Source organism: Capricornis sumatraensis, chromosome 4, assembly GCF_032405125.1.
Source record: "Capricornis sumatraensis isolate serow.1 chromosome 4, serow.2, whole genome shotgun sequence".
NCBI lineage: Eukaryota > Metazoa > Chordata > Mammalia > Artiodactyla > Bovidae > Capricornis > Capricornis sumatraensis.
Genome location: NC_091072.1, coordinates 128,970,896 through 128,993,972, shown reverse-complemented (window position 1 = coordinate 128,993,972; position 23,077 = coordinate 128,970,896). Strand labels below are relative to the sequence as shown.

General features: G+C 40.6%; 1 protein-coding gene across 1 annotated transcript in view; it reads left to right on the top strand.

The window, feature by feature from the left end:
* IRAG2 (inositol 1,4,5-triphosphate receptor associated 2) overlaps positions 1–23,077 on the top strand; it is a 102,114-nt gene that overhangs the window by 2,792 nt on the left and 76,245 nt on the right. The window contains exons 3-8 of the mRNA XM_068971224.1: positions 6,157–6,340; positions 8,175–8,254; positions 8,347–8,425; positions 11,952–12,110; positions 19,478–19,595; positions 20,756–20,806. Coding sequence (XP_068827325.1) covers positions 6,157–6,340; positions 8,175–8,254; positions 8,347–8,425; positions 11,952–12,110; positions 19,478–19,595; positions 20,756–20,806 — 671 coding nt within the window. The remainder of the gene's footprint in view (positions 1–6,156; positions 6,341–8,174; positions 8,255–8,346; positions 8,426–11,951; positions 12,111–19,477; positions 19,596–20,755; positions 20,807–23,077) is intronic.

Below are 23,077 nucleotides of genomic sequence, written 5' to 3'. Positions count from 1 at the left end.
ATGTCTCATTTTTCCTGCACTTTCCTCTGCTCCACTCTGGATTGTTTCTGTAGTTCAGTTGCTAAGTTGTGCCCGACTCTTTGTGACCCCATGGACTGTAGCCCACCAGGCTCTTCTGTCCTCCACTATCTCCCACTAAGTCTGGATTACTTTGAGGCAAGTCTAAGACATCATATTATTTCCTCTGTAAACATTTCAGTACATTCAAAAGATAAAGACCGATTTTAGATACAGCTATACAATGTCTTTTAAAATCTTTTATTTTTAGCTTATATTATTGGGGTATAGCAATGGCACCCATTCCAGTACTCTTGCCTGGAAAATCCCATGGATGGAGGAGCCTGGTGGGCTGCAGTCCATGGGGTCGCTAAGAGTCGGACACGACTGAGCGACTGAGCGACTTCACTTTTCACTTTCCTGCATTGGAGAAGGAAATGGCCACCCACTTCAGTGTTCTTGCTTGGAGAATCCCAGGGACCGGGGAGCCTGGTGGGCTGCCGTCTATGGGGTCCCACAGAGTCAGACACTACTGAAGCAACTTAGCAGCAGCAGTAGCAGCATTGGGATATAATTGTTTACAATATTGTGTTCATTTCTGCTGTACAGCAAAGTTAGTCAGCTATATGTATACATAGATACCCTCCCTGTGGAGTCTCCCTTCCACCCCCCAATCCCACCTCTCTAGGTCCCTGCTGAGCACCGAGCTGAGCTCGCGTGCTATACAAAACTTCCTGTCTATTTTACACATGTACAATGTCATTTTTATGACCAAAAATGTAACATAATTTTTAAATATCAAATACCTTACCAACATTCAAGTTTTCTCAGTTGTATGAGAAATTTATGTTTTCTTAAACAGTTTATTTGTTTAAATCAGTATCCAAGAAAGGGTTGTTCATTGTTATTGGTTATCTGGCTTATCCCTCTGTTCCTTTTTCATTCTTTTTGTATTTTAAGTTATTTGTTAATGAAACTGGCTCTTTTATCTCCTCATTTTCTCCAATCTGAATTTTAGTGATTGTGGGGCCATAGCAACACAACCCGTTTTTTGTCCCCTACATTTAGAGGCTTGATCAGGTAAATGTTTTATATCTTTTTTTTTTGGCAAGACTCTGTATAGATGGTGTTTGTTTGTTTTTTTTTTGCTACATCAAGTGGCAGGCATGTGGGATCTTAGTTCCTTGACCAGGGATCAAACCCTCACCTCCTGCATTAGAAGCATGGAGTTTTAACCACTGGACCGCCAGAGGAGTCACAGTATGTGTAATTTTATCAAAAGACAAAACTATTTGAGAGTGAAGGCCTAGATTTATTCTTTCATTAGATGATGTGAAGGTTAGTAGTTTACCATTCCTTCTTACTTTATCAACTGGACTATCTATAAAGAGAAACTCTATGCTGCTTATCAGTTTTATAAGGCTGTGGCTGAGTCTTGTTTCCCAAAGGAAAGGCCAGATAAAAGTTTGATGGTGTTTCTAATTGAAAATGAACTCCAGATACTGTGTCTCTTTACCCTGAAGTACATCAGTATGTATTTCCTACAAAGAAGAACATTTGCTTGCATAGCTGCAGAACAATTATCCAAATTAGGATATTTAACATTGATATGATACTGTTATCTAATTTAAATGTCTATATTCAAATTTTGTCTATTTCCCCAATAATATTATTTATAGCTTTTTTGTTTCCTGGTCCAGGATCAAATTCAGAATCACACACTGTGTTTAGTTTTCACATCTCTTCAGTCTCCTTTTATCTGGAGTAATTCCTCAGATTTCTTGCCTTTTATGACTTTGAAATTTTTGAAGACCATATGCCAGCTGCTTTGTAGACTGTCTGATATTTCCTCTTGTTTATTCAGGCCGTACATTTTCGCAGGCACACTACAGAAATGATGTTATGCTCTTCTCAGTACAATATACCAGGATTTTTAACTTTGATTAGTGTGATTAGTGTGGTGTCTGCCAAATCTACATCTTGTAAAGTTACTATTTTCCTTTGTAATGTCTGTACAAAATGAATCAGTTGATCTAAGAAAGCAATGGAAAATTTTAAGCCAAAGTGAGGACTATAATCCAGGAACAGCCTTTCAGAAAACTCAGAGAACCATTCTGTGCTCCTGTAAAGTTGGAGCACATTTTTGAGACAGAAGGCTGTACATTGAATGGTGTACATATTATTAACGGTCTACACAATCCGGATCTAAGCATATAAGGTGAGTAGTGAGTCATGGGTCATTCTAGCTCCTTATAAGAAGGAAGGTTATCTTTTTAGGTGTTGTCTTGTTGATGCTAGGATAATGTTGCTTTTTATGGTTGAGCAGGTATTTCTGCTGACGGGGATGTTTGGTTGATGCAAAATGCAGATACACAATGCATAGTAGAGGGGAGAGGGGAGGACAAAAAGCAGAGAAAATGTTTAGTGCTTAAGTTTTTCTTGACTAGCCTTAGCAGTTTCATCTGTGGCTCAAGAGGGGAATGATCTGCTTTAGGTGGCAGAATTCGTTTCTTGCTCTTATAGGACTGAAGACTTCAGAGTCTTGCTGCTGTCAGCTAGACAAGTTCTTGCTAGTTGCACCTCTGAATATAGGGAGGCCCTAATATGGCAGATTTGATTCTTCAAAGCCAGCAAGGGAATGACTCCAGCAAGATAAAAGTTTGCAAGTGATAGTAACTAAGACGTGCCAACTCTTTGGAGACTCCATGGACTATAACCCACCATGCTCCTCTGTCCATGGGATTCTCCACCCAAGAACACTGGAGTGGGTTGCCAGTTCCTTCTCCAGGGATTGAACCCAGGTCTCCTGCATTGGTAGGCAGATTCTTTACTGTGAGTCACCAGGGGAGCCCTAGCAAGACAGGCACTGTAATCTCATGTAAGTTAATCACACAACCATATACATGTATATCCGGTCCCCTTTGCCATATTCTACCAGTTAGAAGCAAGTCCCAGGTCATGCCCACACTCCAGGGGAGGAGACTACACTAGGGTGTAAACATTAGGAAGCAAGGATCATAAAGGGGAAGCCTGGAGTCTTTTCACTCACTGCCACAGTATGGTTGCAAAAAATGGTTTAAGACCTTTTTTTTTTGGTCATTGTTTTCTCCTTAAGGTATATGCAATATATTCCCTAAGTGTATATGGGAATGTTTCCTTGCTTTATAATCTGCGTTTTCTTACTTAATAACCTTGAGTAGTTGTCTATGTCAATAATATATATTTTCTCTGTATATTGTACTTTCAGTTCAGTTCAGTCGCTCAGTCGTGTCTGACTCTTTGCGACCCCATGAATCATAGCACGCCAGGCCTCCCTGTCCATCACCAACTCCCGGAGTTCACTCAGACTCACGTCCATCGAGTCAGTGATGCCATCCAGCCATCTCATCCTCTGTTGTCCCCTTCTCCTCCTGCCCCCAATCCCTCCCAGCATCAAAGTCTTTTCCAATGAGTCAACTCTTCGCATGAGGTGGCCCAAGTACTGGAGTTTCAGCTTTAGCATCATTCCTTCCAAAGAAATCCCAGGGTTGATCTCCTTGGGGGATGTAATGTAATATATTTAAACAATATGTCTCAATTGGGTATTTTTTCTCTATTATGAAAAACACAAAAATAACCATAATAAACCATAATGAACATTCTTATAGCAAAACATTTACCTGCACTCTTAATTATATTGGTAGGATGAATGGGACTTATTTATTCCTGGTAAGCCTCTCTGCGTGGACAGGATTTAAGGAATTGTTTCCCGGAAGAAAAAAAAGAAACTCCATTAAAGGGAGATGGGAGATGTATTAGAAACAGAACCAACAGGGTGTGTGTGTGTGTGTGTGTAAAATATATAAAGAGATGTATTATAAGGAACTGGGGCTTCCCTGATGGCTCAGTGGTAAAGATCCACCTGCAATGCCGGAGACACAGGAGATGCGGGTTCAATCATTGGGAAGATCTCCTAGAGAAGGAAATGGCAAAGCCACTCCAGTATTCTTTCCTGGAAAGTTCCATGGACAGAGGAGCATGGCGGGCTACAGTCCATGGGGTCGCAGAGTCGGACATGGCTGAGCGTGCAGGCACACACGCACAATTACAAGGAACTCGCTCACGTGACTATAGAGGCAGGCCTGTTCGAAGAGCTGCAGGGTGAGAGAGCAAGCTGAAGATGGAGTCCCAGAGAGCTTATGAGGGTTTCCTTCCAGTCAGTGTCCAAAGGCCTGAGAGCCAGGAACAACCTGTCCAAAGGTCAACGTCTGGAAACTGAAGAAGAGCTGATGTTTCCGTTGCATCCAAAGTTAGGAAAAAGGATAAGTCTTGGTTCCAAGGCAGTCATGCAGGAAGAATTCTCTCTCATTTGGGGAAGGTTCTGCCTTTTTGTTCTATTCAGGCCCACTTGCATTAGGGGACAGCAGCCTGTGTTAGTCTAGCAATTTAAATCTTAATCTCTTTCAAAAACACCCTCACAGAAACAACCAGCATCATGTTGACCAAATAACTGGGCACTCCATCTCCCAGTTAAGTTGACACGTTAAAGAAACATCTCAGGAGATCTTTCTGGTTTTGAGGTATAAGATCAGATTTTAGAGCTTTAATGGAGGAAAATGAGATTTAGGGTATTCTTTTTGACTTTCCAACTCTCCAATTATGCAAACAGGAATAAAAATTATCTTTCTAAATAACTATTAAAATTTTATTTCCATTTCTTTCACAACCTAATGACATTTTCCATTAAATTTATGCATTCTTTAAAGTCATTCAGTTTCCTTTACAGCTCTCTTTCCCTAATTATGTACTAAGCTTATTCTTTTATTTTTTATTAAAAAAAATTTTTTTTTTCAAATATTAGTGTCTCTACTTAACTCCTGGGGTAAGAATCTTCACCCTATCAAACTTCTACTTCGTTTTCCTTCCCTCTTTAAGTTGCTAGCCCAAGACAGGCCTTAGTTAAGAGTAGAAAAGATGCCTTATGCTTGAGGAAGACTGGTGTGTCAATTATTAACACAGTCTGTATGACTTTAATTTCTGAATGTGATAGTAGGGCTGATTATATCTAAGAATGACTTTTCCACCCCTCCCTCTCCACCCCAAAGAGTCAAAGTACTTACTTGAGGCTGAAAATTTCACCTAGGGCCAAGGAAATCCTTCCTTCGCTGAATGCTTTTTTAAAATATTTATTTATTTTAAAATATTAATTTATTTTAAAATATTTATTTATTTACTTGGCTGTGTCAGGTCTTAGTTGTGACATGCAGGATCTTCCCTGTGGCTCGTGGGCTTCTCCAGTTGCGGTGCCAGGGCTCAGTAGTTGCTGTAGCTCAAGGGCTTAGTTGCCCCACAGCATGTGGGATCTTAATTCTCTGACCAGGAATTGAACCCGAGTCCCCTGCATCGGAAGGTGGATTCTTAACCATTGGATTACAAGTGAAAGTGAAAGTGAAGTCGCTCAGTCATGTCCCACTCTTTGCGACCCCATGGACACAAAGGAAGTCCCCACTAAATGCTTTTTAAGGAAAGAATGGGAGAGAAAAATAAAATGGCATTTTGACCACTTCCCACAAGTGATTATTGATTACATCTGTGTGTGTGTGTGTGTGTGTGTGTGTGTGTGTACACGCGCACGCATGCGTGCTCAGTTGCTTAGTCATGCCTGACTCTTTGTGACCCCATGGACTGTAGCCCATCAGGCTCCTCTGTCCGTGGGATTTTCCAGGCAAGAATACTAGAGAGGGTTGCCATTTCCTCCTCCAGGGATCTTCCCAACCAAGGGATCGAATCCTCATCTCTTGTGTCTTGCATTGGCAGGCAGATTCCTTACTGTACCATCTGAGAAACCTATTGATTACATAAATTTTTCCTATTTGAATCTCACAACTCTGTGTAGTAGGCATCATTTCACAGATGAGGACACTGAGGCTCAAAGAGACTGAGTGAGTTCCCCAGAGCCACACAGCTGATACAGTCCAGAGCCAAGATTAGACCCTAGTCGGTTAGACTCCAGCCTAAGGCCAGTGCTTTTTCTACTTTATGACATCAACTCAGCAGGATTGCGAGGGTTATAAGGCACATTTCCAGGACCCAAGGGACTTGAACGAGTTAAGCACCTCACTTAAAAAAACATAATCTTTTGCCACCTTTAAAAACTAACTTGACTTTCTTCTTCCTAAGGTTTAGTCAGAGTCACCAAAATAATAGATTATCTGAGACAGATGACTAGTCAAGGTTCTGAAGATGATGGCCTTGAGGAGCTATGGATCATGCTTGATCCTGAAAAGAGAGATGGACATGTGAACCTGGAAACCTTCCAGGCCACTGGGAAGGAATGGATGATGGCTCACTGCAGAAACAAATGGTAATCACAGTCCCAGCAGGATGTGTTTTCAGGTTCTGATTTAACAATGATTGCAATGAATGTTAATCACTGTTGTTTTTTTTTGCACTGATAGGAAATACTATCTGATAGTATCTTACTATTAATCCAAGAAATGAAAATCAAGAGAACATATTTTGTGCATCAGTTTAACAAAAGTTTAGAGGAATGACTCTATCCCATGTTGTCAGGGCAGGTGGAGAAATAGGCCTTCTCCTTGTTTATAATAGTGCAAGTTGGCAAAGCTTTTCAATGGCAGTTTAGGAATGCATGGCTTCCCAGGTGGCTCAGTGGTAAAGAATCTACTGACAATGCAAGAGACGCAATTTGATCCCTAGGTCTGGAAGATATCCTGGAGGAAGACAATGGGAATCCACTCCAGTATTCTTACCTGAAAAATTTCATGGACTAGAGGAGGCTAGTGGGCTGCAGTCCATGGGGTTGCAAGAGAGATAGGACTGAGCGACTGAGCAGAGCACGCACATCAGAGCCTTAGAAATACGCAATGTGGTCAAATTACGTAACTTCAGGAAAGACGACAATTGTATACTCTAATGTATATGCAGAATGTCGTTTATGATTATGATAAATGTAAGCAAACCAAATATTTAATAGTAGGTGGTTGGACAGATAAATGATAATTCTTCCATACTAATTAGTCACTCAAAATTATAATTAAATAAATATTTGACAGGAGAAATATTTGTACGTATTTATTTTAAATAATTGGCCATAGATCTGTATATGTAGTACACTCCCATATTTGTTGAGAAATAAAAATATGCACAGGAGAAAGTGGGAAGGAATATATTCCAAAATGATTATCTTTGCATGAAGACCTTAGCTTCTTTGTCTTATTTTCTTGTGAATTTTCTACTTTTCCTAAAATATTTAGGCTTGATTGTATAGTACAGATATCAATAATCCATGGGTAAAGTGGAGTGAGGGCAAAAGAGAAAATTTATTTTTATGACAAATATAAATGAAAAGAAAAAGAACATGGGAGATAAAAATATAAAAGAACAGAAACTCAGAAATGGTGATGGGTGTGGATCTATTAATAGGAATAGTGAGAGTGAGGACTGAGCTATTCTGCTCAGTCATCTTCTGAACATCTCATATTGAAACACAATAGGATGTAAGTGCTAGTCTAGAGGCTTTTGTAGCTGCTCCGAAAAGATTATCTAAGGGTTTGGCAATTGCTAAGATTAGGCAGCGAAACTGAAATCATAATACAAAGACTCTTGGAAAAGAAATGGTTGAAGTGTTAATATGTTTATTTGGGGATGTCCTGGGCAGAGGCCTGTGAATAGGGTTCTCCAAATTTTAGGAGTGATATGCTCCAAACTACAATTAGTTCAAGTTCAACTTGGTTTTTCATGAGAAAGAGAAAAGAGCACCTTCAATGTGCCCCAAATTATTAGCTGTTCATGCCTTTTCCTTCCTAATTCTCTAAGGCCCAACGTCTTGCTACCTCTACAAGTGTCCACTTAGTCCTCCAAATCATGTCAGCTTCCTAATCCACTGAGACTCCTGTTGCCTAATTATAGCTATGTACATCATCACCTACTTACTAATGCATTCATATTCTTTTCTTCATGTTAGATTAAAGTTTACAGGAGGTAGAGACAATATGTTTCTTTTCTAAGACTGTTTAAGAACAGTGTTGGGCTCCAAATTGTGGCCAAATGGGCAGATGGTTTTAAAATTCAGAAAGACCAACATCAATAAGAAAATACAGAACACATCTGAAAAATTGGCTAAGCTTTGGTTTGACAAGGATTTCTAGCTCACTGGTTTTGTTTTTTGGCCATAGGGAAGGAGAGAATAATGGATCAAACAGCAGAATGGTTGACTCTGCTTTTGAACAGGACAGCATAAAATCGTGTGAAGCAAGTATGTATATGTTTCTTTGGGATTGTTCTGCCAGTTTATTGTGGTTTGGAGAAATGGATTTTTTTTACAAAACTCTCTTGTGTGTGTTTCAGTTAAGATGGCCAGAGATATAACAAATTCTTCATCATGGAACTTCAAGGGGTTGGGTGGAGACTTGCCTACAGGAGTCTTGTAAGCATTCCTACTTGTAATGTTTTCTCAAGTGCCTCAACTTTTCTTATGGATTTTCTTATTTCATAGATCTATGTATTTTATTTTATTTCTGGGCTTTCCTGCTGTCCCTGACAGTAAAGAGTCTGCCTGCAATGCAGGAGTTCAGTTCAATTCGTTTCAGTCACTCAGTCGTGTCCGACTTTTTGTGATCCCATGGACTGCAGCATGCCAGGCTTCCCTGTCTATCACCAACTCCCAGAACTTGCCCAAAATCATATCTATTGAGTTGGTGATGCCATCCAATCATCTCATCCTCTATTGTCCCCTTTTCCTCCTGCCTTCAATCTTTCCCAGCAGTAGGGGCTTTTCCAATGAGTCAGTCTTTTGCATCAGGTGGCCAAAGTATTGGAGCTTCAGCATCAGTCCTTCTAATGAATATTTGGGACTGATTTCCTTTAGGATGAACTGGTTTGGTCTCCTGGCAGTCCAAGGGACTCAAGAGTATTCTCCAACACCACAGTTCAAAAGCATCAATTCTTTGGCACCAGCCTTCTTTATGGTCCAACTCTCACATCCATACATGACTACTGGAAAAACCATAGTTTTGACTAGACAGACCTTTGTTGGCAAAGTAACATTGGCAAAGCAATGCAGGAGACCTGGGTTCAACCCCTGGGTCTGGAAGATCTCCTGGAGAAGGGAATGGCAACCCACTCCAGTATTCTTGCCTGGAGAATTCCATGGACAGAGGAGCCTGGTGGGCTATAGTTCATGAGATCTCAAAGAGTCAGACATGACTGAGTGACTAACACTTTCAACTTTTTCATGGATTTTATTTACAGTAAAGTCACTTAGCTCTGCTTGTGTGCATGTGTGGCAGGGCTAACATAATTTATTTTTAACTCTTAGCTATTATATCACAATTGCATTAGAAGTAGTTTCACTAGGAACACAAATTGTGAAAGATTATGAAGTGTCACATAAATGAACATTTTCTCACACATGAAAACTTTATCCTTCTTTGACTTTATGTGTTTTCCAAGCACGACAAGTTCCGTCTTACGTAGAGTTATGATATTGACCTTAAAGCTCTTTGAGGGGTTGCTTTTTGTTTTTTTAGTTGGAGTGTAATTGCTTTAATGTTGCATTAGTTTCTATTGTACAATGAAGTGAATCAGCTATATGTATACCTATATCCCTCTATCTTGGATGTCCCTCCCATCCCACCCATCTAGGTCATTTTGGAGCACCAAGCTGAGCTCCCTCTGCTTTATAGCAGGTTCCCACTAGCTAGCTGGACATGGAACAACAGACTGGTTCCAAATAGGAAAAGGAGTACGTCAAGGCTGTTTATTGTCACCCTGCTTGTTTAACTTCTATGCAGAGTACATCATGAGGAACGCTGGACTGGAAGAAACACAAGCTGGAATCAAGATTGCCGGGAGAAATATCAAGAACCTCAGATATGCAGATGACACCACCTTTATGGCAGAAAGTGAAGAGGAGCTAAAAAGCCTCTTGATGAAAGTGAAAGAGGAGAGCGAAAAAGTTGGCTTAAAGCTCAACATTCAGAAAACTAAGATCATGGCATCCAGTCCCATCACTTCATGGGAAATAGATGGGGAAACAGTGGAAACAGTGTCAGACTTTATTTTTTTGGGCTCCAAAATCACTGCAGATGGTGATTGCAGCCATGAAATTAAAAGACGCTTACTCCTTGGAAGAAAAGTTATGACCAACCTAGATAGCCTATTCAAAAGCAGAGAGATTACTTGGCTGACTAAGGTCCATCTAGTCAAGGCTATGGTTTTTCCTGTGGTCATGTATGGATGTGAGAGTTGGACTGTGAAGAAGGCTGAGCACCGAAGAATTGATGCTTTTGAACTGTGGTGTTGGAGAAGACTCTTGAGAGTCCCTTGGACTGCAAGGAGATTCAACCAGTCTATTCTGAAGGAGATCAACCCTGGGATTTCTTTGGAAGGAATGATGCTAAAGTTGAAGCTCCAGTACTTTGGCCACCTCATGCAAACAGTTGACTCATTGGAAAAGACCCTGATGCTGGGAGGGATTGGGGGCAGGACGAGAAGGGAACAACCGAGGATGAGATGGCTGGATGGCATCACGGACTTGATGGACGCGAGTCTGAGTGAACTCCCGGAGTTGGTGATGAACAGGGAGGCCTGGCGTGCTGCGATTCATGGGGTCGCAAAGAGTCGGACACGACTGAGCGACTGAACTGAACTGAACCGAACTAGCTAGCTATTTTACACATGGTAGTGTATATATGTCAATCCTTATTACTTCTTCAATAGATACTTTTAGATATTAATGAGAAAAGCTGTTTTCTGCTACACATGAGTTTAGATATTAAGGAGAAGTGACTCTGTTCTTTATTTTTATTTTGAAAAATATTTTTTGGCTGAGCCAACATGTGGCTTGTGGGATCTTAGTTCCCCGACCAGGGATTGAACCCAAGTCTCTGCTTTGGAAGCTCAGAATTGAAGCACTGGACCTGTCCTTCCGTATTTTATCTTTGCCACTTCAGGTTTATCTGTGCAAAAAATGTGGACTAGGAACCATGTAGCCAACCTGTGCTAAACTCTAGGAAAATATGGCAAAGAAGAGGAGGCCTGGGACTCCTTGAAAAACACAGTTCAGACTCTCAAAGGGTTTAGGATCAAATGTCAGGGCAAGCGTGACAGCTACAAATATTAACAAGCCGTAGAAAATACTAGGAACAATGAGTAGTAAATTGTGAGCTACAGGCTACAATGATAAAATTCTACGAATTGTTTCCTAGTTAAATGCCTGTTGAAACCGGCCAAGATTTCTGATTGAAAGAATCCAGTGTCAATTTATTTCAGGATTTTCCATAACCCAGGCAGAAGTAGGAACTCTTCAGTGTAGATAGAGACAGAAGTTGGGAGCAAAGTGAAGAGGAAGAAACGAAAGCTGTAAAAGTTGATTTCACAAGTGGCAGATGCTAAATATCTGGCAATTTTGGAAAAATCTTTGGTGTTATTGTAATAAGTGCTTGAATAAATACTGTGTATGTGAACTATGTTTATGAGGATGAATGAAAATAAAGCAGAAAATCTTTTTTATTTATTTTTGGTGGTGCTGAATCTTCATCGCTGCATGTGGATTTTTTCTAGTTGTAGCAGTTGGAGGCTATTCTTTGTTGCGGTGCACGGGTGTCTCACTGTGGTGGTTTCTTTTTTTCACACAGCAAAGGCTCTGGGCAAGTAGGCTTCAATAGTTACAGCATAAGAACTCAGTAAGTTGTGGCACACGAGGCCTAGACTTGGAGGGCTTTGGCAGTGGTGGCCTACAAGGCTTAGTTGCTCCGCAGCACATGGAATCTTCCCAGACCAGGTATTGAACCTGTGTCCCCTACATTGACAAACGGATTTGTAACTACTGGACCAACAGGGAAGTCCTCACAGGAATATTTAAGCTTGTTTGGGCTTAACCATAAGCCTTACTTTGACTGGAAGGGATTAGTGATGTTAAAGTTTATGCTCATTCATCCTTTTACCCACAGAGAGGTACCTGATTTGATTACCTATATAGCAGACCTGCATTTCAACAAGCAGAAATTGGAAGATGAAAATAATAAATTGAAATTGGCATTAGAAAATTTGGAAGAAGCAAACAGAGAGTTATCAGAGGACTGTACTGAACTGCGCCTTCGGGTAAAAAGGTGAGCCATGGTGTGGGTACTGTGTGCTGGGAATTTTCAGTTCCTTTTCCATTTTTAAAAACTAAATTTGTTTTTAAATTGAGATACAAGTCACAAAGCAGAAGAGTCACCCTGTTGAGGTATACAATTAGTTTAGTGTTTTTTAGTATATTCACAAGATTATTCACATGATCTAATTCCAGTTCAGTTCAGTTCAGTCGCTCAGTCATGTCCGACTCTTTGCGACCCCATGAATCGCAGCACGCTAGGCCTCCCTGTTCATCACCATCTCCCGGAGTTCACTCAGACTCAGGTCCATTGAGTCCGTGATGCCATCCAGCCATCTCATCCTCAGTCGTCCCCTTCTCCTCCTGCCCCAATCCCTCCCAGCATCAGAGTCTTCTCCAATGAGTCAACTCTTCTCATGAGGTAGGGAAAGTACTGGAGTTTCAACTTTAGCATCAGTCCTTCCAAAGAAATCCCAGGGTTGATCTTCAGAATGGACTGGTTGGATCTCCTTGCAGTCCAAGGGACTCTCAAGAGTCTTCTCCAAAACCACAGTTCAAAAGCATCAATTCTTCGGCGCTCAGCCTTCTTCACAGTCCAACTCTCACATCCATACATGACCACAGGAAAAACCATAGCCTTGACTAGACGGACTTTAGTTGGCAAAGTAATGTCTCTGCTTTTTTTCTTCCAAGGAGTAAGCGTCTTTTAATTTCATGGCTGCAGTCACCATCTGCAGTGATTTTGGAGCCCAAAAAAATAAAGTCTGACACTGTTTCCACTGTTTCCCCATCTATTTCCCATGAAGTGATGGGACCAGATGCCATGATCTTCATTTTCTGAATGTTGAGCTTTAGGCCAACTTTTTCGCTCTCCTCTTTCACTTTCATCAAGAGGCTTTTTAGCTCCTCTTCACTTTCTGCCATAAAGGTGGTGTCATCTGCATATCTGAGGTTCTTGATATTTCTCGTGGCAATCTTGATTCCAGCTTGTGTTTCTTCCAGTCCAGCGTTCCTCATGATGTACTCTGCATAGAAGTTAAATAAGCAGGGTGACAATATACAGCCTTGACGTACTCCTTTTCCTATTTGGAACCAGTCTGTTGTTCCGTGTCCAGTTCTAACTGTTGCTTCCTGACCTGCATACAGGTTTCTCAAGAGGCAGGTTAGGTGGTCTGGTATTCCCATCTCTTTCAGAATTTTCCACAGTTTATTGTGATCTACACAATCAAAGGCTTTGGCATAGTCAATAAAGCACAAATAGATGTTTTTCTGGAACTCTCTTGCTTTTTCCATGATCCAGCAGATGTTGGTCATTTGATCTCTGGTTCCTCTGCCTTTTCTAAAACCAGCTTGAATGTCAGGGAGTTCATGGTTCATGTATTGCTGAAGCCTGGCTTGGAGAATTTGAGCATTACTTTACTAGCATGTGAGATGAGTGCAATTGTGCGGTCGTTTGAGCATTCTTTGGCATTGCCTTTCTTTGGAATTGGAATGAAAACTGACCTTTTCCAGTCCTATGGCCACTGCTGAGTTTTCCAAATGTGCTGGCCTATTGAGTGAAGCACTTTCATAGCATCATCTTTCAGGATTTGAAACAGCTCAACTGGAATTCCATCACCTCCACTAGCTTTGTTCATAGTGATGCTTTCTAAGGCCCACTTGACTTCACATTCCAAGATGTCTGGTTCTAGATTAGTGATCACATCATCATGACTATCTGGGTTGTGAAGCTCTTTTTTGTACAGTTCTTCTGTATATTCTTGCCACCTCTTCTTAATATCTTCTGCTTCTATTAGGTCCATACCATTTCTGTCCTTTATCAAGCCCATCTTTGCATGAAATGTTCCCTTGGTGTCTCTAATTTTCTTGAAAAGATCTCTAGTCTTACCCAATCTGTTGTTTTCCTCTATTTCTTTGCATCGATCACTGAAGAAGGCTTTCTTATCTCTTCTTGCTATTCTTTGGAACTCTGCATTTAAATGCCTATATCTTTCCTTCTCTCCTTTGCTTTTTGCCTCTCTTCTCTTCACAGCTATTTGTAAGGCCTCCCCAGACAGCCATTTTGCTTTTTTGCATTTCTTTTCCATGGGGATGGTCTTGATCCCTGTCTCCTGCACAATGTCATGAACTTCATTCCATAGTTCATCAGGCACTCTATCTCAGATCTAGACCCTTAAGTCTACTTCTCACTTTCACTGTATAATCATAAGGGATTTGATTTAGGTCATACCTGAATGGTCTAGTGGTTTTCCCTACTTTCTTCAATTTCAGTCTGAATTTGGTAATAAGGAGTTCATGATCTGAGCCACAGTCAGCCCCTGGTCTTATTTTTGTTGACTGTATAGAGCTTCTCCATCTTTGGCTGCATAGAATATAATCAATCTGATTTTGGTGTTGACCATCTGGTGATGTCCATGTGTAGAGTCTTCTCTTGTGTTGTTGGAAGAGGATGTTTGCTATGACCAGTGCGTTTTCTTGGCAAAACTCTATTAGTCTTTTCCCTGCTTCATTCCGCATTCCAAGGCCAAATTTGCCTGTTACTCCAGGTGTTTCTTGACTTCCTACTTTTGCATTCCAGTCCCCTATAATTCCAGTTATTCACAGGTATATCCATATGATATATTCACATGATATCAGGTATATTCACGTGATCAAGACATTTTCATCACTCCAAAAAGAAATCCCATACTGATTAACATTAGTGATTAACACTCCCCATGTCCTCCCCTCTCAGACCCTGGCAACCTCTAATCTACTTTGTATCTCTATGGATTTGTCTATTCTGAACATTTTCATATTCATGGAATCATACAGTATGTGACTTCTGTGTCTGGCTTCTTTCATTTAGAATCACATTTTCAAAGTTCATCCATGTTGAAGCATATATTGCTATTTCATTCTTTTTTATGACTGAATAATATTCCATTGTATAAATATACCTTAGTTTGGACATTTGGGTTAGCACCACTTTTTGGCACTTAAAAAAGCTGCTGTTATGAACATTTGTGTGCAAGTTTTTATGGGGTCATATGTTTTCTGTTTTCATGGTTATATATCTAGGAGTGAAATTGCTATACTTTTTAAGACCTATACTTTGGTCTTCCCTGATAGTTCAGTTGGTAAAGAATCCACCTGCAATGTAGGAGACCCTGTTTCGATCCCTGGGTCAGGAAGATCTGCTGGAGAAGTGATAGGCTATCCACTCCAGTATTCTTGGGCTTCCCTGTGGCTCAGTTGGTAAAGAATCTGCCTGTAATACAGGAGACCTGGGTTCGATCCCTGGGCTGGAAAGTTTCCCTGGAGAAGGGAAAGGCTATCCACTCCAGTATTCTGGCCTGGAGAATTCCATGGACTGTATAGTCCATGGGGGCACAAAGAGTTGGACCTGACTGAGTGACTTTCACTTACAACCTATACTTTAGGGCTACCCAGGTAGCACTGATTGTAAAGAAGTTACCTGCCAGTGCAGGAGACATAAGAGACACAGGTTTAATTCCTGGTTCTGGAAGATCCCCTGGAAAAGGAAATGGTCACCCACTCCAGTATTCTTGCCTGGAGAATCGCATGGACAGAGGAGCCTGGCAGGGTACAGCCCATAGCGTCACAAAGAGTCAGACATGACTGAAGCAACTTAGCATGCACGCATGCAACTTATACTTTGCATTTTGAGGAACTGCCACACTTTTCCAAAGTTCCAAAGTGACTTTGGAAAACAGCTTTATTTTCCCACCAGTAAAGCAACTTTACTTTCCCATCAGCAACGTTTGTTGGTTCTTTTTTAGCAATGATGTTCTCTATGTCCTTCAAGTCTCTGTGTAAGACCAATATGCATACAGATCAAGTGTAAATCTATCCCAACATTCAGTGGTTCACTAGAACTCTTACTCTATGCAAAGTTCCATGCTAAGTATTATGAGAGATTCATTGATGAGTCAGGTTTAAAATGTGCCATCAGTTTACCTTGTGGCCACAAGACCCTGATGCTGGGAAAGATTGAAGGCAGAAGGAGAAGAGGGCAACAGAGGATGAGATGGTTGGATAGCATCACCAATTCAATGGACATGAACGTGGGCAAATTCTGGGAGATGGTGAGGGACATGGAAGGCTGGGGTGCTGCAGTGCATGCGGTGCAAAGAGTCAGACATGATTTGGAGACTGAACAGCAACAGGGTACCTGTAGCCTAGAAGGATGATAAGAACATTCATTACCTTAGCTTAAGGTAGAAAGGGATACTGGACCTTCAGGATGTAATAGATCAAGTGCAGACTCTGGTAAAATAGATAAAGTGGGACATGCTCGAGCATCAGAAAACAAGCAACCTGGTTCTAACAAAGTCTGTGTGTACAGGTGTCATCAGTTCAGTTCAGTCGCTCAATCGTGTCCGACTCTTTGCGACCCCATGAATTGCAGCACACCAGGCCTTCCTGTCCATCACCAATTCTCGGAGTTCACTCAAACTCACATCCATTGAGTCGATGATGCCATCCAGCCATCTCATCCTCTGTCATCCCCTTTTCTTCCTGCCCCCAATTCCTCCCAGCATCAGAGTCTTTTCCAATGAGTCAACTCTTCGCATGAGGTGGCAAAGTACTGGAGTTTCAGCTTTAGCATCAGTCCTTCCAAAGAACACCCAGGACTGATCTCCTTTAGAATGGACTGGTTGAATCTCCTTGCAGTCTAAGGGACTCTCAAGAGTCTTCTCAAAAGCATCAATTCTTCGGTGCTCAGCCTTCTTCACAGTCCAACTCTCACATCCATACATGACCACAGGAAAAGCCTTAGCCTTGACTAGATGGACCTTAGTCAGCCAAGTAATCTCTCTGCTTTTGAATAGGCTATCTAGGTTGGTCATAACTTTTCTTCCAAGGAGTAAGCGTCTTTTAATTTCATGGCTGCAGTCACCATCTGCAGTGATTTTGCAGCCCCCCAAAATAAAGTCTGACACTGTTTCCCCATCTATTTCCCATGAAGTGATGGGACCAGATACCATGATCTTTGTTTTCTGAATGTTGAGCTTTAAGCCAACTTTTTCACTCTCCTCCTTCACTTTCATCAAGAGCCTCTTTAGTTCCTCTTCACTTTCTGCCATAAGGGTGGTATCATCTGCATATCTGAGGTTCTTGATATTTCTCGTGGCAATCTTGATTCCAGCTTGTGCTTCATCCAGCCCAGCATTTCTCATGATGTACTCTGCATAGAAGTTAAATAAACAGGGTGGCAATATACAGCCTTGACATACTCCTTTCCCTATTTGGAACCAGTCTGTTGTTCCATGTCCAGTTCTAACTGTTGCTTCCTGACCTGCATACAGGTTTCTCAAGAGGCAGGTCAAGTGGTCTGGTCTTCCCATCTCTTTCAGAATTTTCCACAGTTTATTGTGATCCACACAGTCAAAGGCTTTGGCATAGTCAATAAAGCAGAAATAGATGTTTTTTCTGGAACTCTCTTGCTTTTTCCATGATCCAGCAGATGTTGGCAATTTGATCTCTGGTTCTTCTGCCTTTTCTAAAACCAGCTTGAATGTCAGGGAGTTCATGATTCACATATTGCTGAAGCTTGGCTTGGAGAACTTTGAGCATTACTTGACTAGCGTGTGAGATGAGTGAAGACTCTACACATGGACATCACCAGATGGTCAATACCAAAATCAGATTGATTATATTCTTTGCAGCCAAAGATGGAGAAGCTCTATACAGTCAGCAAAAATAAGACCGGGAGCTGACTGTGGCTCAGATCATGAACTCCTTATTGCCAAAATCAGACTTAAATTGAAGAAAGTAGGGAAAACCACTAGACCATTCAGGTATGACCTAAATCAAATCCCTTATGATTATACAGTGGAAGTGAGAAGTAGATTTAAGGGACTAGATCTGATAGATAGAGTGCCTAATGAACTGTGGATGGGGTATGTGACGTTGTACAGGAGGCAGGGATCAAGACCATCCCCATGGAAAAGAAATGCAAAAAAGCAAAATGGCTGTCTGAGGAGGACTTTCAAATACCTGTGAAAAGAAGAGAAGTGAAAAGCAAAGGAGAAAAGGAAAGATATAAGCATCTGAATGCAGAGTTCCAAAGAATAGCAAGGAGAGATAAGAAAGCCTTCCTCTGTGATCAGTGCAAAGAAATAGAGGAAAACAACAGAATGAGAAAGACTAGAGATCTCTTCAAGAAAATTAGAGATACCAAGGGAACATTTCATGCAAAGATGGGCTCGATAAAGGACAGAAATGGTATGGATCTAACAGAAGCAGAAGATGTTAAGAAGAGGTGGCAAGAATATACAGAAGAACTGTACAAAAAAGAGCTTCATGACCCAGATAATCACAATGGTATGATCACTAATCTAGAGCCAGCCATCCTGGAATGTGGAGTCAACTGGGCCTTAGAAACCATCACTATGAACAAAGCTAGTGGAGGTGATGGAATTCCAACTGAGCTATTTCAAATCCTGAAAGATGATGCTGTGAAAGTGCTTCACTCAATATGCCAGCAAATTTGGAAAACTCAGCAGTGGCCACAGGACTGGAAAAGGTCAGTTTTCATTCCAATTCCAAAGAAAGGCAATGCCAAAGAATGCTCAAACTACCACACAGGTGTCATAGATGCTAAAATTCTGAACAGAAAAGTTCTCACTTAACTTGAAAACACAGAAAAGCATTCTGACCATGAACTGCTACCCTCACAACTTTTGGCCATACTCCAAATCAATCTATAAAATTAAATATATATATATGTATATATGTTTATTTGGTTACACCAAGTCTTCATTGCAGAATGTGGGATCTTTAGTTGCAGCATGTGGGATCTAGTTCCCTGACCAGGGATCAAACCCGGGCCACCTGCATTGGGAGTGCAGAATTTTAGCCATTGGACCATCAGGGAAGTCCCCCAATCTATAACATTAAAAGAAATGCTAACCTCAAGCTCTCTCCATTCCATTGTTGGCTTATGTATTCGAAATATAATAACTCAAAGTTTCTTTAAAAAGAAAACAAGCTATGCCTTGAGTGAATGTGTGATGGTATATAATAACTGTTTGTATAATTATATTAATTGATATTATGTCTTAGTAGTAGAAGGAAAGAACTGTGTGATTTAGCCAGTGATGGATTTCAAAGGGAGTATGCTAGTCCTTGGCTTCAGAAATATGTTTGTTTCCTTCCACCCTTTATCTCCCAGTATACTCTACCCGAGTCCCTTCCCTTTCTAAGGACTGTGGAAGATCTTGAGTAAATTTTTTTTTTTACTATTGTTGGCATCTGGTTTGAATTTTCAGTGGTTTTCAACTTGGAGCTTAAAAACAGTCTGTGGCTTTAGTTAGTATCTTTGACGGTTATGTTTGAGGTTTTGCTTATTGCCTTCTCTCCCCACCCCCACAGTGCCCACCAGGCTATTATGAGAACAAACCTGTTAAAAGAAGAACTGGAGGAACTGAAAATTAGTATGAATGCTTCAGAAGAGCAGAAGACCATGACTGTAGCCCAGAACAAACAATTAGTAAGTCATCCAAGTACTTTGGAATTGGCAGATCGTTTATTTAACTAAAATCCAAGATGGTTTATGTGGAGGCAAAGATCAGAAATCAGTAGGCTGATGAATGAATTGGTAGAAAAGTAAAGGCAAGTAGGATAAAAAAAAAACTGTTTTCAACCAGGATTAAAATTCTTTACAAATGTTACATTTGCAATGGTTTGTGAAGATCTAGAATGCCTTCTGAAGTTAACAGGTGGATTTATAAATATCTGATACTGAAAGTCACATCTTCCAAAAAAAAAAAATCTGTGTGTCAAACTTTCACCTTTTTCTCTGGTTTTTAAAAACATTCATTTTTTTCAGCATGTACAGATTATTAATTAGCTCCATTAATCAGTCCTTAACACTAAATATGCACAGGCTTGTAATTTTGGGAGCAAAACATTATTTAGACTAAGCTTCAACTATCAGAGAAGTAATTATTTTCATGGAGACTGTTAAACTATTTTTTGGAGCTTCAGTAATAATCTTCAAAATCCCTCTAGCACTATTTGAGCATTACTAACCACGGTCGGACGTAGGGGGACGGTCAGCTGAAAGTCATTCAGACTGATTTATTTTTAGGTCTGTAAGGTATCAGGAAACTTGAATTTCAGGCCTGGGTCTTTCACTCATGACCTCCTACAAGCAACACAGTTTAGCTTAGCTTTTGCCTCAACAATAAAATGTGGAGACTGGACTCACTAAGTATCAGGTGACTCTGCAAGTCTTTATGAATACAGCAAGGACTCAGTCTGGGACCACTAAGGAGCTTCTATGTGGAAGTCATGTGGAGCAGTGACCAAAAGCCCACCCTTGGGAGTCAGGCTGAGAACATGCAAGCCCCGTTTCGGAGGGCTGTGTAACTTTAGGCAAACCACATAACCTTTTTTTTGTTTCTCGTCTTTCCTTCTCTGTCATGGTTAGATTGAGTCAAGGAGGAGAGTGACTTCTCACTGATACCGAGAAACTGGAAGCAAAGGCTTAACCCCATATTGAGAATATTTTCCGACTAGGCTTATGTGCAATATGTCAGTGCTATATTTAAGGTTGATGAAGAAATGTTGATAACTCTGGAAGTAAATATTTGTTATTTTCATAAGTTTCTCAAATACTTTAAAATTATGTTTCTCTTAATAAATCAGGAGACAGAAAACCGGGCTCTGATTCTTAAGATTCGGATTCTCCAAGAAGAGGTATGTTGAAATTGTTAAACAGACTGTACAGATAAATATGGAAATCATATAATCATGGGTCCTGACCCTGGGTTCATATGAAATTCAAATCATGTGAATTTCAGGCTCCTGTGGGCAAAATACTAGGTTGCTTTGTCAAATGACAAGTGAGGAAGAGTAGACAGAATTTTCCTGTTTGGACATAAGTATATTACCTTTGTAATTCTCCATGAGGAAATAGGATTTAAGAAATTCAGACTTAAGATGAAATGAAATTAACCCATCTAAACAGTATACAAATCAAGGAGGAAAGTGTAGACATTATTTAATAATTTTCCAATATTATTCCACAAAACTAGATGGCAAAGGTCATTGATTCTAAGACCTAGATCTTAAATTCTTTGACAGTCTGACCTTGGAAAGGCCATTTATCTTCTGAGGGATTAATAATACCTATTCCCTACAGTTACTTCAAAGGTTAGGATAATCATGTGAAGCTGTTTTGTTAACCATAATATACCTTATATATGTTAGTAAATATTAGTAAAATCTTAGAAAACTTTTATGCAATATATATTTTTAAGCAACAAAATTACATCATTGGAAGAACAGGTAGAAAAGCTATTAGTAAGTTACTATTTTGAAGAAAAATTCTCTATAGGTACCTTTTGAATGTCAATCATTATGTATAGTTTTTTGGTTGTGCTTTATATAAGTTTATTAGAGTTATTTATTAAGCTGCAATGAATGATCTGAAGAGTTATCCAATTCATGGCCTAAGTGGACATTCATAATGGATTGCAAAGGAACAGCTAAAGATTGGAAAGAAATTTTGTATTTTATTTAGATATATTATAGCTGCCAGGCCAGGTTTCCATGAAACTAGTGCTTTTGAAGTAAGTTCCCAATGTAAGATATTTTTCTTCTCATATTTAAGATGATTGCCTACCATCAAAGAATTATAGTATACCAATTTAGAATTGAGATAGAAGGAAGGAGACTTAGAACTCTTCTTCATGAGATGGCATTACAATGATTGACTTGTGTAGAAAAGGCATATAGATGTCACTGTTTCCTTTCAGTTCAGTTCAGTCGCTCAGTCATGTCCGACTCTTTGCGACCCCATGAATCACAGCATGCCAGGCCTCCCTGTCCATCACCATCTCCCGGAGTTCACTCAGACTCACGTCCATCGAGTCGGTGATGCCATCCAGCCATCTCATCCTCGGTCGTCCCCTTCTGCTCCTGCCCCAATCCCTCCCAGCATCAGAGTCTTTTCCAATGAGTCAACTCTTTGCATGAGGTGGCCAAAGTACTGGAGTTTCAGCTTTAGCATCATTCCTTCCAAAGAAATCCCAGGGTTGATGTCCTTCAGAATGGACTGGTTGGATCTCCTTGCAGTCCAAGGGACTCTCAAGAGTCTTCTCCAACACCACAGTTTAAAAGCATCAATTCTTCAGTGCTCAACCTTCTTCACAGTCCAACTCTCACATCCATACATGACCACAGGAAAAACCATAGCCTTGACTAGACGGACCTTAGTTGGCAAAGTAATGTCTCTGCTTTTGAATATGCTATCTAGGTTGGTCATAACTTTTCTTCCAAGGAGTAAGCGTCTTTTAATTTCATGGCTGCAGTTACCATCGGAGGTGAAAATCTGATGCATTGTGAAGAGCACAATAGCTTGGGTAATTATTTGATGGAGAGCTTAGTCACTCAGTCATATTCTACTCTTTGCAAACCTATGGACTATAGCCTGCCTGGCTCCTCTGTCCATGGGATTTTTCAGGTGAGAATACTGGAGTAGTTTGCCATTTCCTCCTCCAGGGGGTCTTCCTGACCCAGGGATCAAGCCCACATCTCCTGTGTGTTCTGCATTTGCAGGTGAATTCTTTAGTCACTGGGCCATTGGGGAAGCCAAGTATTCACTTACATTTATTTACTTCTTATACCCACAATCACTGGGAGATAGACCCCACTCCAGTACTCTTGCCTGGAAAATCCCATGGACAGAGGAGCCTGGTGGGCTGTGGTCCATGGGGTCGTGAAGAGTCGGACACGACTGAAGTGACTTAGCAGTAGCAGCAGACTGTATTCTAAGTGAATATGGACTTAAGCAAAATAGCCTGTGTGAAACTAGCATGTTAGATGAGATTAGTGCCACCAAGAGAAGAACAGAAAACGGCGATTAAAACTAGGGTGGTTAGGGGACTTCCCTGGTGGTCCATTGTTTAAGACTCCACCTTTCAATGCAAGGGATGTGGGTTTGATGCCTGGTCTTAGAGCTAAAAT